This window comes from Podarcis muralis, chromosome 10, assembly GCF_964188315.1.
Source record: "Podarcis muralis chromosome 10, rPodMur119.hap1.1, whole genome shotgun sequence".
Classification (NCBI taxonomy): domain Eukaryota; kingdom Metazoa; phylum Chordata; class Lepidosauria; order Squamata; family Lacertidae; genus Podarcis; species Podarcis muralis.
The window spans coordinates 18,670,949-18,687,965 of NC_135664.1; the positions used below are offsets into that span (position 1 = coordinate 18,670,949).

The window sequence follows — 17,017 nt, forward strand, 5'->3', positions numbered from 1 at the left end:
TGCACTTAGAGAGAGGTGTCCAAAATTAGAGCTAAAGGTGGCATACATGGTTTTCCCCGCTCTCTGTTTTACAGACACAACAGAAATGTGAGGTTGATTAGGCTGAAAAATAATAACTGGCCCAGTTATAGCTGAGTGGGAATTTGATTTCCCTGGTCCAAGTCATTCTAACATTCTAACAACCATGCCACACTAACTCAAATACAGTCTATTAAAGGGGTGACGTCACAAGTTTCCAATAAGAAGCAACACACAATGAGTATTTCCAACCTTAATGTTTTCCATGCGTCACTACTGTAAAAATGCCGGCTACGTCTCCATTTCAAGTCCGATCCCTCTTCCCTAATTTTTCTTTGGAATCCCAATGGTTACTTTGCATTGAGATGTAATTAAAACCATTGGCCTATCTTTGGACTCGTTACTTATGCTCCCATTGTTGTAAGCATTCCGGACAATGAAGCACAGATTGCTAGAGATTGAATTTCGAAATCTCAGTAGCACAGCCAACAAATTTTACTCACAACTGAAGTTAGGGATCCTACTTTTGTTTGGCCGCTCCATACCCACATCACCTACACAATCCTCTCCAACGTAGAGCTTCTTCTCTTGAAAGGTTTAACGTTATGTCATCTGCAATTCTTCAGGGAAGGTTCTCAAAGGTCCCATATTCAGAGAGGCATTGTCGCTGTGGTTTAGGACAGGTTGAGACTATTGCATCTGTCTTGTTCTACTGTCTGATTTATGCAATAGGTAAAGGTAAAGGTACCCCTGCCTGTACAGGCCAGTCTTGACAGACTCTAGGGTTGTGCGCCCATCTCACTATAGAGGCCGGGGGCCAGCGCTGTCCGGAGACACTTCTGGGTCACGTGGCCAGCGTGACATCGCTGCTCTGGCGAGCCAGAGCCGCACACGGAAACGCCGTTTACCTTCCCGCTATAAAGCGGTACCTATTTATTTACTTGCACCCGGGGGTGCTTTCGAACTGCTAGGTTGGCAGGCGCTGGGACCGAACGACGGGAGCGCACCCCGCCACGGGGATTCGAACCGCCAACCTTTCGATCGGCAAGCCCTAGGCGCTGAGGCTTTTACCCACAGCGCCACCCGCGTCCCCTGGATTTATGCAATAATTCATGACAAATATTTGAGCCCCATGCCAAAGGAGAGGTTAAGATTAAAATAATTTATTACGGTCGGAGACATTGTACATTGTCTTAAATGTCTGTTTTAACCATATTTGCACATCAGTTTCTAATGTTGTGAGTGTCCTCTATTTCAGAGGCTTCTACTCTGCAGCCTCTTATAGTTGTTTTAACTGCGAGTCTCTTAGTTCTTATGCTCTTACAGTTATTTTAACTGCGTGTTTTTGTTTGTTTTTAGTTCTTATCTGTTTTAATTATCAGTTTTTTATCCATCCATTATCCGTGTTTAATCTTGTATTTTATTCAGATGTTTTATCCAATGCTTGTTTCTTTGTCCTTATTTACTCTAACAATTATTGGTTAAAAAAATCCTAACTGCTATTTTATTTATATGTTTGTTTTTGTTGTTTTTTATCCTGGTCTGTGACCGTAATAAAACACACTTGGGGGGTACACTTGGGGGTACAGACACAGAAGAAAAACAGACAATTAAAACAATATACAACAATCAACTATCGCAGGGAGTTGACCCAGAGTCACCCATGGAACCGAGTTTAGGGATTTTCGTGACGGACTAGTTTGAGTTGGGAGATGGTCTGCGCCTACAGATCTGTACACAGAATCTGGTGACCATCCAGGTCATCTTCTGATCTTTGCCTAACAGGAAAAGGTCAAATTTTTGCTTTTGCGGGAGGTCAGCAAGCCTCACCAGTAGGGGATCAATGGTCTTACTACGTGCCTCTTCATAAAAGGGACATCTAAAGAACAAGTGTTCTGGGCTTCCTATCTCTCCCAATGGACAGGTGCAAAGTCTCTGAGCATACGGGACTTTTCTAAAGGCTCCTTCCAGGACCGGTGAGAGAAGAGCCAAGTTTCTGGCAAGAGGTTAAATTGTTCTGACTCCTACAGACATTCCTTTTTATTGAATAGCTGCAGAATATCTTTTATTGAAAGTAGCAGAATATCTGAGCAATGCCATGAAATTGCAACACTATAACACTTGAGTGGTACTTTTTAACCTTAGGTTTTGTTTTGGAGTGTCTTTTCCCGTGAACAATTCTGTGTATCCCTGTCTCCTCTGTTAGCCCAACTGGCACTAATTGTATCATGTTTTCTCTTTTCTAGATGTACATCCAGACAACGACACTTACAATATCCATGAGTTTAAGTGCTTCTGTGTCTCTAGGCATGCTCTACATGCCCAAGGTTTATATTATCATTTTTCATCCAGAGCAAAATGTTCAGAAAAGGAAGAGGAGTTTCAAAGCTGTAGTCACAGCAGCCACAATGCAAAGCAAGCTGATCCAAAAGGGAAACGACAGACCAAATGGCGAGGTCAAAACTGAACTTTGTGAAAGTCTTGAAACCAACAGTAAGTCATCCGTAGACTTAACCATGGTCAAGAGTGGCAGCACTTCCTAATAGATGTACGTTCACAGGAATGTTTAATAAACCACATTTTTTCTTGGCTTGACCTGCATGAACATAGAGGTGTGCCAAAAATCATGTACCCATTTTTTAAGGTGCTTTAAAAAAAAGATCTGTAGCAAAAGAAATTAAAAATGATCATTTTAGGGGGGAAAAACTCCACTTCAAAAAAAGCTTTAACCTTGATCTGATTATATCGTGATGATGGGCTTCTTATTTCACTATTGCAAAGCTGTATTACAAACACCCTCTATAGTTTTTCAAATTCCAATATTGCATTTATTGGTGGTGGTATCCATACATATACTTTTTACAAGTCTGTGTAGGTAATGCCATCCTTATCTTACTTTATGACCTTCTGAATAATTGTAAAATTTGAGCATCATCTTCCCCTCCCTCAACCCACCATCTTAAGTGCAGCCTTGGTTTTTGCCATGTTGCAATAAGTAGCTGGTTTTTTTCTTTCTAGGGCAAGAAAAATGCTGGCTTAGTGAGTGACGAAGACCAACAGGAACTCCTTAAGTCAGGGGCTCCCGAGCTGTGGTCTTCAGTCCACCAGCGGTCTACAAGCTTTATTCAAGTGGTCCACAATATGTCTATAGATTTGTAGTCGAAGATGGGAGATGGGGCACATCTATCACATGAAACATTCACATTTTAATTGTATTTTAATAGCTTCATTTATTTCTTATATATTCTATGGAATTCATATTGTATTAGAACAGGCTTCCTCAACCTCAGCCCTCCAGATGTTTTGAGACTACAATTCCTATCATCCCTGATCACTGGTCCTACTAGCTAGGGATCATGGGAGTTGTAGGCCAAAAACACCTTGAGGAAGCCTGTATTAGAATATAATGCGGTATAAAAGAAGCTACAAAACGATAATTAAAAATCATATATGGAACATTCCAGTTGCTACAATAGACAGAAAAATTATTAAGTTTCTCACAAAAACCCTCAGAATTTGTAAGTGGTGTGTGTTAGGAAGAAAGATTGGAGATCACTGTTCTAAGTGATGCTACTTCTGGCATTCATTCTTACTACACAAAGACACAAGACCAACCTTCTTGATGGTGTTACACACTAGTCTGAAGAATGTTGTCTTACTCATGTGTTTTCAACATGGAGCTGGTGACACTGTTCAGTCAGACTTCTCATTACCTGTTGGAAACTACACCTGATCAAGGCATTTCCCTTCAGGCTAGCACTGACTATGCATTAGCCAGGGAATATGCTTGGCACTTCCACACCTGATAAAAAATCTTGAGAAGCAGAGGAATGTTAAAATTATTATTGTTGCTTGGTAGGATAACACAGGAAACCAGCTTCCCAAGTGATCATATGCACACACCATTGCAAGTTAACAATTGGTAAGGAACTATCTGTAAATTCATCCATTGTCTTTTGTCTAAGTAAAGGTAAAGGTAAAGGGACTCCTGACCATTAGGTCCAGTCGTGGCTGACTCTGGGGTTGCAGTACTCATCTCACTTTATTAGCCGAGGGAGCCGGTGTACAGCTTCCGAGTCATGTGGCCAGCATGACTAAGCTGCTTCTGGCGAACCAGAGCAGCGCACGGAAACACCATATACCTTCCCGCTGGAGCCGTACCTATTTATCTACTTGCACTTTGACGTGTTTTCGAACTGCTAGGTTGGCAGGAGCAGGGACCGAGCAACGGGAGCTCACCCCGTCACGGGGATTCGAACCGCCAACCTTCTGATCGGCAAGTCCTAGGCTCTGTGGTTTAACCCACAGCGCCACCCACGTCCCATTTTCTAAGTACTCATATGCAAATTTCATCACCAACTAGCAAAATATGCAATTAGAAAAGCTGGGTCTTCCCCTTCTGGAATTGGTTCATGAATCCTGGCACATCTCGAAATAACTCTTTCAAGTAGGTTAGTCATTGCACTCTATGGGAGCATGTTGTCATAGCATGTTATATGACATTTATTTGCCTGCATACTTATCTAAAAAGGCAAAATAGATCTGGGCAAAGTGAAAGGCCTAAATACAAAAGATGAATTGGCCTTCACCACATTGAAGTCTGCATTTTGTTGCATGCGTGGTAAAAGAGAGAAAAAGAAAAGAAAAGAAAGTAATTTTTAATGCAAAAGGTTTGTTTCCGATAGCATGCTTTTACAAATGTCAGAGCAACAAAGAAATTATTCAGTGCTGTCGATCCCCAAATCACAAAAGGCTATTGGTAAAATCTGAAAATTCCTGTTTGCTGGCTTTTGTAGGCTTAGCAATGATTCATAATTTGATATGAGAAAAGGATATGCTTTGAAACAAAGTAAACAGCCCTTGGTATTGCAGATATGGAAGCATGAAGCATGAACTATAATGTTTATTATGATCTTTCTTTTAAATGAGGCATAAACATACCAGATAAAGACAGTTCCTGTAGTCAAGGGAGGGTGAGGGGTGTGGCCTGATACCAAGACTGGGCAGTGAGAGCGGGTTAGCTGCTTGCTGCTCCCTTATCCACCCACCTACCTGAGAGCTGCCACCCAGGTGAAGAGGCTTCGACCTGCCCAGCTTTGGGATAATAATAATAATAATAATAATAATAATAATAATAATAATAATAATAATAATAATTTATTTATACCCCACCCTCCCCAGCCAAGACCAGGCTCAGGGTGGCTAACACCAGGTATAAAAACAATTGATTAAAATACAACTTAAAAACAAGATTAAAATACAACATTAAAATGCAGCCTCATTTCAGTGGAAGCCCAGATCAAAAACTGTTTGGGGATGAAAACGTCAAATCTTCACCAAGGCCAACTACTATCCAGACTGGTCCTATGTGGGCCAGGAAAAAAACCAGGGAAGTCCCCAAGTAGGAGTTCCATCACAGAAAGAAAAAGGAAAAAGGAAAGAGGGGAAGGGGATCAAGTTGATTCCAAGCCAAAGGTCAGGGGGAACAACTCTGTCTTACAGGCCTTGCGGAAAGAAATCAGATCCTGCAAGACCCTGGTCTCATGAGACAGAGCGTTCCACCAGTCCAGAGCCAGTGCTAAAAAGGCCCTGGCTCTGGTTGAGGATAATCAGACTTCCTTAGGGCCCAGGACATCTAGGGTGTTGCTATTTATGGACCTTAAGGTCCTCCGCGGGGCATACGGGGAGAGGCGGTCCTGTAGGGATGGAGGCAACAGGGCTCTAGGATCCTGTCAGAGCATTGTGCCCCTTTCCCTAAGCTGGGGGAAGGAGAGGTGATGCTCTGAAGGGTCTGAGAGCCCTCTATCCACCTTCCCAAAGCCCACTCCTAAGCTGGCCAAACACTTCCAGGGCTTGGGGAAGGAGGCACGATGCTCTGATGGGGTTTGAGAGCACTCCTGCCTCCTTCCCCCCACAAAATATGGTAGTGCTGCTGCTTACCATTGCGTTTTGCCAGGGGGGGAAAGCACTGGCTAAAGAGAGAATGGAGTTGGTGACAGCAGATCTTGAAGTTTGCTCTTGTTCCTTCAATGGCTGCGTGGCAGGGGAAAATGTAGGAAGTGTACACTATGGTGGAAGCAGCCATACCTTCCAGACATTTGGATGCTGTGGAAGAATTACAGACACCAAAGATAGATAAGGGAACTGGCAATGCTTGGCAAAGGATTTTTATCATGATTATTATTCATCAAAATAATGGCCACTGTTTTATTTTGTGTGGTGAGCCACCCTCAAAGCAGTTTGCTTTCTTAAGAAAAGGCAATCAGAAACCCAAGAATATTGATCAGTTTATCACAATGCGCTTGCTAATCATTAAGCTTTCTTGATTTCATATGCCAGTATGGGAAGGTAAAAATGTCTTGGTTTCTCTCACAAATGTCTCAGAGGCCCAGAAGAATACAAAGGAAAAGAGACAGCCTGTCACTGTTGAACACCCACTGAATATGCTCCATCCTTATTAAGCTTTTTTTTAAAGGCTTGGGTTTATTTTATTTTATTTTTTAAATTATATGAGTGTTTCTGCAAATTTTAGGATTGCCCCAAGTTTTCTAAAAGCCTTCCTATTGTGTGTGAATGGTGCTGTTTTGGCTTCATGAGGACCAACACTCAGAGAGCGAGTTCCCTATCTACATGCTAGATGGGAGTGGCTGAATCTAGTAAAAGCACTCTCTAAATGTGATTTCTGAGTGACAACTGGAAGCAAACCTATTCCATCCAGTAGCCTGATGTGCAGCAAAGTGTTTTTGTGTTTTACTGTAGTCTTATCTTGGCTTCAGCCCCAAAACATTGATATGATTTTAAAGCTCATCTTCAGCGCCTGCCTTCAGGGTATTGATCCTCGTTGTTTACTGCTTGAGAAGCAGGAAGATTAGAAAAGGCAACACATCCCCATTCTCAGGAGTCGTCCCCCCCCCCCTCCATGGTGTAATTGAGCTGTCTTGGCTGAAAGACAGGCAACTCAGAATTGGCGCTTGCTTTTTTCAAAAGTCATCCTGTAGCTATTAGACCATCTTAACTTTACTCCCTGCTGCCAAAATAATTTGCGGAAACTTTTTAGAGGCACCAGCACACTTATCGCTGAGTTTCTTGAAAGCTGCTCTTTGAAACCAGCTAGCTGTAATAGTACTCAGAATACCATCTAGAAAATATTCCTTCTTGCTAACAGTTGGTGACCCTCAGGTCTCAAATTACTTTTGCAGTGGCAGTCATGGCATTGTGCGGCAATGACATCATTTGCGGTGACGGGGCGAGGGGAAGCGTGGTGCCGTGGAGGGAATGAAACTCAACAGTCGGGTTGCGAACAAGCGTTTAGTGGAATATGATCTCATTGGGGCTTAGTTGCACATAGGTGTGCTTAAGAAGACTTCTAGGTTTGGTTCCTGACTCTGTCGTGATTCTTGTGACCTAAAGGGCACAACAGCACTTTTACAATGTATTTTTATAATGTAGTACGTTTTGAAATTGCTTTGAAACTTGGTGTTTCTCCCTGAACAGTAATGATTATGATATAAACTCATCTAGCTCTAAATCCTGGATCAGTTGTGCAACTGTTCCCCCAGCCCACATGCTAACTATTTGCTAAAGAGGCCTTTTAAGTTCCATCAGGGAGCAACACTGTGAGAGTACCGTTGCCTTCATGTTTTTCTTGAGTGGGTATCCAACTACAGGAAGCAGGGTTCTGGACTCAATGGGTCTGACCCAGCTGGACTCCTTATCTTCTTAATTTTCATCATCCCTGAAACATTTAGCATTGGGGCCCACGAGACCATTCGGGCCCAACAGTTGCTCCACTGCCTGTGGTTGTAGTGTGTGTGTGGGAGCTGCCATGGTGATTGCCCCGGGCACATTTTTCTCGGGAGGGGGGACGCTGCTCACACCATTCTCCCTGAACCAGCCCTGTGATGTTTTGCGAGGCTGGACTCTGATCATATCCCAGCCTCACAAAGTGGCCTGTGGAGGGCTTGTGAGCACCTCATGCACCATTCGATCCCAGCTCCTTGAGGACAAGGCTGGGATCAAAGGTTCTCATGTCGCCCTCCCCAAACTGCTTTGTGAGGCTGGGATTATTCCAAACTCATGAGGATCCTTGCTTTCTTCATAGTATTGTTATCATTGTCAGAACAGTGACAACAGGTAAATGCTCCAAAAAGGTTAGGCTAAGGTTTTCTTTTCTTTTCTTAGATTTTCCAAGCAGTTAAAGGTAAAGGTACCCCTGCCCATACGGGCCAGTCTTGACAGACTCTAGGGTTGTGCGCCCATCTCACTTAAGAGGCCGGGGGCCAGCGCTGTCCGGAGACACTTCCGGGTCACGTGGCCAGCGTGACAAGCTGCATCTGGCGAGCCAGCGCAGCACACGGAAACGCCGTTTACCTTCCCGCCAGTAAGCGGTCCCTATTTATCTACTTGCACCCGGGGGTGCTTTCGAACTGCTAGGTTGGCAGGCGCTGGGACCGAGCAACGGGAGCGCACCCCGCCGCAGGGATTCGAACTGCCGACCTTTCGATCGGCAAGCCCTAGGCGCTGAGGCTTTTACCCACAGCGCCACCCGCGTCCAAGCAGTTAGTAGGTGAAATAGCAAGGTGCAGGGGGCAGAACTAATTAACAGTTATGGTTGCATCCAGTGAGCCCTGGCTTCAAACTGGGCCTGTGTGCATGCGTTGCTTAGCAACTGTGTAGAGCAAAATAAGCCTGATTTTCTTACGTATAAAATGGTCAACATGTTTAACGTGTTCTAGTCGTAGTCTCATTCTGTTAGAAATCTGGCCTGACCTGCTGTGGTGTCTGACTGCTTAAGCAGGGGACTCCATTCATACACTCTAATTTACAGCAGTTTTCTAGGGTAAGTCATCAATTAACCTGAAATTGAAATACCCACCCTTTTCTGCCGCATTTGCCAGAGTGAAACCTCCTCCTTAATGCAAACTTCTTTTTGCAAATGTAAAGCTTTACATGAATTGTTCAAACATTAGTCCATACAAACATTACATTTTATGCATATTAAACTTACATCTTTAACAGACACCCAGTGTATTTTAAGTGTAGATGAGCTGTATTATACCATGAATGTCGAACCTGTGGTCATGTTAGCTAGGGCTGATGTAGTATAGTGAAATCTGGTGGGCTACGAGTTAGTCACTTCTGTACAATATATATAGTTCTCAGTTCACTGACTTCAATCGTAGGGTGGTATTCAACTAATCTTTACTCAAAGCAGAGTCACTAAAATTAAGGAACATTACTAAGTTAGCTCCATGGGTCTATGGGTAAAACTTTGTTACCACCCCCATTAACCACTTGCTTGGGAGACAGCCTGGTTATTGAAATGCCTGCTTTCAATTCAAGAGAGCTGCATGTCATTTTGATTTGTCTTTATTTTATTCCAAAGGACTAAACTGATCTTTTAAAAGTCTGTTAGTTCCTCGAGTTTATTGTGCCAAATATACAGCCATCTCTGGTCACCTATGCTTGCCAAGTGTGATTCGTATTTCAACTGTGAATAGCCCACAGTCTTTAAAACCAAGATACCAGCTGCTGAGGCTTTCAAATCCCCAAACAGAAGCAGTAAGCTCATTATAGTAAATTGTGGATGATGCTTGAGAAGATGTTCATGAAAATAAAGAGAGAAGAGGAAAGCTGGGTACACTGGTAGTCAGTGTTTTCTTCCTCTCCTTTTTAAAACCACGAAATGAAATTGACAAGAATGTGAGACCTTTTCAGAAATCACACACAAATTCTTAGGAGTACTGTTAATTTAGGCTCATTACTACCCTAAGAAGCCATAGGCTCAGGAGGACTTGTTACTTCTTCTTTTAATAACATTTTAAATGGAAAGACTGGACACAAGCAGTGCAGAAAATTTCCTTCATTGGGTAAGTGGAGTTAAACTAAGTTTTCTGAAAAATCCCAAGATGGAGAAATTTCTCTATAATTTTCAGGAGAGGGTTGCTGCTTACCTCACTTATACTTTACAATGTAGCCAAGTGCTTTCCAATTTTTCTTGCTTTTTAACTATTTAAAAATGTCCTGCACTGGTTGTAGTGGTGCAACGTTTTCTGCAAAGTTCCCTGCTGGCTGCTTCTGGGAGTGCCCTGAGATATTCATTCTGGTTCTCTCAGTTTCTCATTTTTCCAATCTTAAATTCAATTCTCCAAATTTCTGCAGTGGTGTGCTTTTCTCTATTTGCACCTCATCAAAATTAAGCATCATTTTTGTGCAAATCTTTCCTATGCAATACATTTTGATATGCTGTTTTGACTACACATTTTTGCAAGCAATTTCCCCTAATATAATGCATTTTTGTATACTATATACATTTTGGGGTACACTTTTCCCTAAGGCATACTTTTTTTGTAAACCGCTTTAAGTTTTGCTTTTTTTACAGTATATAAACTTTATGAAATAAATTAAATAATAAAATATTTGTGAACCTTGGTTGGAGAATTGCAGCGCAAAACTCAGATAAGTACGAAGTTATAAAGATGGCTGTTTTTCAGTTCTTACATTTGGACAGTGTGAATTTGATAGATTTGCATTTAAATGGCAACTGAACCAAATTTCTCCTCCAGCCCTATCTGGGAGCAGTGTCAAATCCCATAGCTCTCAAGCCATTACAGGGAGTATGGCTGGAGGGAAGCAGAGTGAGGCTCTTTCTCCATAGATTCCCTACTGGTGGAACTTTCTGAGATGACCCAGGTCACTTCTGGAAGATCTGTTCAGGTGGAAGTGGTCATCAGGGTGCTGTGTTGCCACCTTCCTGATGGGGTGATACTGCCACTTACCAAGGCAGTGTGGTCAGGATACTAGCAGGAATGCTGGTTTGGCTCCACCCCCACAGCCCCCATGCTGCACCCTTGACTTCACCACTGCCCTGCCCCACCACTCCACCACCGCAGTAACCAGCCCTGACAACACTGCTAGGATTGCCCCACAATGCTAGGTATATTTGGTTCAAGTACTGTGTTGAAATGGGTTTGCGTGATGCCCTTTGCTGAGACCAGAATCTCTCTGTGATCCCTGAGCTTGAGCAACAGGAACAACCTGTCCGCTGTGTCTGTCAGCAGCCCTGGTTAATGCCCATGCCTAATTTTGTTCAGTTTCTTTGAAGACATGGCACATCACCAGCCCGAAACATTTCACAGGGTTGTTAAGCTTCTTTTCGTATCCATAAGAAGGGCTTTTCCCTGTTTGGCTGATCTTTGCTTGTTTTTGCCCGCAGCTTCCTCCAGCAAGACGACTTATGTCAGCTACAGCAATCATGGAAACTGAGTGAGGAAACCAAACATACCTGAAGACTTGCAGGATGCGAACTTAAGAACAACGTTGACTATAGCATCATGAGAACTCAGCCTTTGAGATGTCTCTAGACCATAGTCTAAGCTGTAAAAGGACAAAGACTAACCTCTTGAGCCCAAAGCAGGAGGGGCGGGTGGGTTGGGAGAGAAATCGCCCAGAAATATATTATATGACTGTGTGTCAAATGTCCAAACTGTTTACTCATGAAAGAAGGTGAATCACAAAAGGAAAACAAAAAATGTTAGCTTGTGAAAAAAAAAATGCTGTTGAAATAAAAAACCATGTCTGATGTTCTACTTGTAAGTACTTTTTTGTGATTGTGAGAATTTCCATTCCCGTTCCACACTTGTTCAGCTTGTATAAGAAGATGAAGTTTGTTCCTTGTGAAGATGGCTGACTGAATTGAAGCCCTGCGTTGTGCTAATGATAAATGCAATGGTTGACGCATGCAAATTTTTATACAAAATAATTTATTTCTATTAATAAAGGAATGTTTTGCAAATGTTGAGACTTGTTTCGTTGCCATTTTGAGGGCTGCGTTCAAATGCCTGGTGTGAATCCCCACCCCCACCCCCCTGCAGTGAAAGGGAGAGATATTGTGTGCTAGGGAAATTGCAGCTGTAATGTGGGAGACTGTAGAATCAGGTGCTAGTATACTTGGGATAGTATGCACAAACAGGCTTGGTATCTTGGTATTTCACAGGCATGGGAAAATAGGTGCCTGCTTTCAGATCAGGTCTGGGCTGCGCCTCCCCACTGTCCCCAGAGCTTGCAGGGCCGGCAGCGGGGAGAAGCGCTCTTCTCCCCACCGCCTGCCTTCAGATCAGGTCCGGGGACAGCGGGAAGACGCGCTGCACCTCCCAGCTGTCCCCAGAGCTTGCGGGGCTGGCGGAGGGGAGAAGCACGCGTCTCCCCGCCGTCAGCCTCCAAACCACATTGGGAGACAGCGGGATGGCGGCGTTCAACCTCCCTGCTGTCCCCCGACCTTGTGGGGCTGGCGCTGGGGCTCTCCTGAAGCCTGGAGAGCGAGAGGGGTCGGTGCGCACCGACCCCTCTCGCTCTCCAGGCTTCAGTGAAAGCCTGCATTCGCCCCATAGGACGCGCACACATTTTCCCTTCATTTTTGGAGGGGGAAAAGTGTGTCCTATAGGGCGAAAAATACGGTAGGTACAAGCTGCTCTCACTCTCTTAGCTCTTTTTTTAAAAAAACAAAATTAATCATTTCTTCAATACAAACAACAACCACAAAAAAGCATACAACAAAAACCGCAATAATACTAATAGCACAATTTACCATTTCAGATTTGAGTACTGATATACCTATGACTACACCTTTTAAACAATATTTCCCCACCTCTCATGCCCCTACTTCCCACCACCGTCCGCCTTATCGCTTAAATATTCCTTCCAGATTTCTTCATATTTATCCATTCTTAATTTGTGTTGACATGCAATTCGTTCGTATGTGGCTAGTCTCTTACCTCTTTTTGGTGGTTGCACCCATTAACAGTTCCTCTTTCGTGGTGTGGCTATGGTGTTGACCTTTGGGCATAGTAGAAATCTTGGTCAGCCCGACAGACTGGTGTTTTCACCTGCTCCACACCGCCTGGAACTGGATGGTAGTCTGCTAAATAGTTGATTGGTTAAACTGGTTACTTTGGCAGGCAGGGAAGAAGTAGGTCGGCTGACTGACCCCCTTAGGCACCTCTGTGGGTGATGGGCAGCTCCTGGGTTTCAGGACCCAGTGGTGGGAATTAGGGCCATATTTCCTCCTCATCCACTTGGAGTTGAGGCATCTCCGGGGGTGATCATGCAGGAATGCCTCCCTCTTCTCCTTCAGGGCAGGAAGAATTGGTTCTACCCATCCTTGCGGGAACTGACCACCTGCATAAAAAGGTAAAGGTAAAGGACCCCTGACAATTAAGTTCAGTCACAGATAACTCTGGGGTTGCGGCGCTCATCTCACTTTACAGGCCAAGAGAGCCGGCGTTTGTCTGCAGACAGTTTTTCTGGGTCATGTGGCCAGCATGACTAAGCTGCTTCTGGTGCAACAGAACACTGAAACTAGAGCAGCACTCGGAAACGCCATTTACCTTCCCCCCAGAGTAGTACCTATTTATCTACTTGCACTTTTTGGCTTGCTTTGAAACAGCTAGGTTGGCAGGAGCTGGGAACAAGCAATGGGAGCTCACCCTGTCACAGGGATTCGAACCGCCGACCTTCTGATTAGCAAGCCCTAGAGGCTCAGCGCCACTCGCGTCCCTCGCCCACCTGCATACCTTTGGGCATTTGCCTGAAATTTGGTTATATAGCTCCTGCACTGATAGCTTTTCCTCTGCTGGTTCTCTTTATGTTTACATGGGCCAAAGTGAGCTATAGTTCAAGTAGGTACTGGTATCAGTGTTTTTAATTCAGCTCTCAGCCACAAAGAAAGGAAAAGAAGCACACCACTTTTATTGCTGAAGTTAATATGGAAGGAGGGGTGGAACCCAACCACAACCACCCTTACTACTATAAACTACTTCAAAAGGTAGGTGCAAATCCAGGTTGTTTGTGAAACTGATCTAATTGTAAATCCCCTAAAGCCAGCAAGACAGGGCAACAAATTATTTCAACAGGGAGGCGGAGACAGAGAATGACTTTCAGCCTAGAAGTCCTTCATTTTACTACCTCCCTCCTTGTCTGTATTGATATAGGATTAAGATCAAGGAGATACAGAGTTGCTGGGAAATATTTGGATTGGCATAGAGGCTGTCAGTGTGTGCTTTGGGATATCAGACACTTTTTCCCTGCCATCTATAAAATGAATAAAAAATAATCCAATTCACTTATTTCCAAGCTAGGCTGTATTTAGGCTACAATCGTATACCCACTTATTTGGAAGAAAGCCCAAGTGCACTCAATGGGACTTCCTTCTAAGTAGACATTGACAGGCTTGTGCTGTCAGTCTTGAATGTATGGATACCCTGATAGGCTGGTCATCATATACTGAACAAATACCCAGTGTCATCATACTAAACAGATGCACAGAGAGTCCCAGACGTTTCCAGAGACTTAAGCCAAGCAGCCACAAGATAACTGTTCATCAAAACTAAGATGCAAAATATTTTTCTACATCTTTTAAATAACCAAATGAACCAATACAGGTGTAGCATTAATGAACTATCATAAAAAGAATATGTCGAGCCTCTTCAGCATTCAGAGTAGAACTTCACACACCGCGCAACCAAATAATATATTGGATTATACAATGGCGGTTCAGCAATAAAGGTAAAGGTAAAGGGACCCCTGACCATTAGGTCCAGTCGTGGCCGAATCTGGGGTTGCGGCGCTCATCTCGTTTTATTGGCCGAGGGAGCCAGCGTACAGCTTCTGGGTCATGTGGCCAGCATGACTAAGCCGCTTCTGGCGAACCAGAGCAGTGCACAGAAACACCGTTTACCTTCCCGCCGGAGCGGTACCTATTTATCTACTTGCACTTTGACGTGCTTTCGAACTGCTAGGTTGGCAGGAGCTGGGACCGAGCAACGGGAGCTCACCCCGTCGTGGGGATTTGAACCGCCGACCTTCTGATCAGCAAGTCCTAGGCTTTGTGGTTTAATCCACAGCACCACCTGCGTCCCTGGTTCAGCAATAGAGGCATATTAAATTCAAAAAAGTAGATGTCCAGGAAGCACACACAAAATTCACTAAAAATACCCCACCTGTTTGGATGAGTGTGTCTGTAGTATCTAGAATTCTAAAAATACTCATCTCCATTCAGTGTGGCCTAGAACTGTCCCTGACTTTTCACATGTGATCAAAGCTTTCTGGGGAATCCCACCCTCCACATCAAACAAACATGTTACCATTTATCTTTCCTAGTTCTGCACAAAGATGTTTGTAGCAACTGCTTTCTTTTTGCTCTGGCAACTTTTACAAGACTTATTCTCAGTGCTTTTTTAATAAAAGGAAGGAAGGAAGTGTTATGTAGTGTAGTTTCACCCTGGGCCAACAGGGGGATACTGTATATAGTTTTCACTCAGGTCTGTAGATAGTTTTCACTCAGGTCCGCGGCAGTTATTTTAGGCGGGAACTCTGGGCTGTTGTGGTTACAATGTGACAGCCGGCTGCCTATAAATACAGGCCGGCTGAGCTGTTCACTGTCAGTTCTATTCCAGCTTACCAGAATAAAGAGCTACTTGAAGAAATCGCTGTGCCGGCTGCTATGTCAACCCACGACTTAACACTGGCGACGAGGATGGGATTGATGGACATCAGAGCACAGCCAGATGCGGCCAGCCTCTGAACTGAGCTGAATCACTGAGCTGAATCACAGAGCGAAATCACTGAGCGAAATCACTGGGCAGAACCAGTTCAGAGCTGACTGTTCTGGCTAGAGCACTGTGTTCCATCCATCGCCCTTCACGCCGGCATCGGAATCATGGCTTCACTTGTGCCTCTACCGCCGTTTGCGCCAGCCTCTGAATCATGGGACTCCTACCTCGCTCGGTTCGACTGCTACCTCCAAGCCAACGAACTGACAGCAGTATCACAGGATCGGAAGCGGGGCCTATTCCTCAGCCTCTGTGGGCCTGAGGTGTTTGAGACGGCCCGAGCGTTGGTTGCGCCTGAAGCAGTCCAGGCATCACCATGGGACACGATCCAAGAGAAGCTCCGCAACCACTACGCACCAAAGCCGTCCAAGATTGCTGCCCGCCATGCGTTCTACCACAGGAACCAGGCAGAGGGGGAGTCAATCAACAACTACACCACCGCCCTGCGACAGGCTGCAATGCACTGTGAGTTCCGAGACTTAGACGATGCCCTGATGGATCGAATCGTCTGCGGGGTCCGGGACATCCATCTGCAACGGCGTCTCCTAGCCAAGCCAGACCTCACGCTACAGAAAGCCATTGAGGAGGCTGTGGCCTCAGAAGCTGCTGAACGCTCCGCTCAGGAGATCCGCAAGTCCAGCAGCCTGCGTCTTGCTAGGGAGCCCGTTCCGGTGCATCATGAAGAGGCCAGCAGTGAGGAGGCATCCTCCAGTGAAGACGATGATGTGCACCAGACAAAGCGGGAGCGCAGGAAGTTCCAACAGAAGTCCAAGGGCCAACCGGAATGTGCTGGCTGCGGAGGCAACCATTCCCGTGCCAAGTGTCGATTCAGAGACGCCATCTGTAGGAGGTGTTCCAGAAGGGGCCACATCGCTAAGGTCTGCCGATCGGCTCCGTCTGACACCCCCCCTTCATCGACTCGCAAGTCCAAGTCTTCACTCCAGTCTGCCAAGGAAAGTTGTTTCGCTCTCACCAACTGCCGCTGCCCGTCTGGAACCACGATTGGCCAAACCGACTCGCCTACGAGACGCAAGCTGAACGTCACGGTGCTCATTGAAGGAGCTCCATGTGACATGGAGATCGACACCGGGTCTGCCCTGTCCATCGTGTCATGGAGCACCATCAAAAGACTGGTACCCAGAGTGTCCAAAAGGCAACTCGACTCTCACCGCGTACACCTGAGAGACTACCAGGGAAACGACGTTCCCATGGTAGGCGTTGGCCGGTTCCGGATCGCCTTCAAGGATTTTTCGGGCCTGCTCCGGTTGGTGGTGGTCGAAGGTCAGCGGCCAAGCCTCCTAGGGCTAGACTGGTTTGATGCCCTCGGCCTGGAAGTCACCGGCATCAACTGCATCTCTAACGCAGAGACTGAGGGTCTGGTCAAAGACTTT

The 17,017-nt window shown here is 45.0% G+C and overlaps 1 protein-coding gene across 3 annotated transcripts in view; it reads left to right on the plus strand.

Annotated features, from left to right (window-relative positions):
- Positions 1-11,432, plus strand: part of GRM8 (glutamate metabotropic receptor 8) — a 564,733-nt gene extending 553,301 nt beyond the window's left edge. For 2 of the 3 annotated variants that reach the window (XM_028746785.2, XM_028746787.2), the window contains exons 10-11: positions 2,265-2,511; positions 11,234-11,432. In XM_028746785.2, the coding sequence (XP_028602618.2) occupies positions 2,265-2,511; positions 11,234-11,283 (297 nt within the window). In that variant the 3' untranslated portion in view covers positions 11,284-11,432. Of the gene's footprint in view, positions 1-2,264; positions 2,567-11,233 lie in introns of all 3 variants that reach the window. The other variant, XM_028746786.2, reaches the window with a different exon arrangement.
- The last annotated feature ends 5,585 nt before the right edge of the window (positions 11,433-17,017 follow it).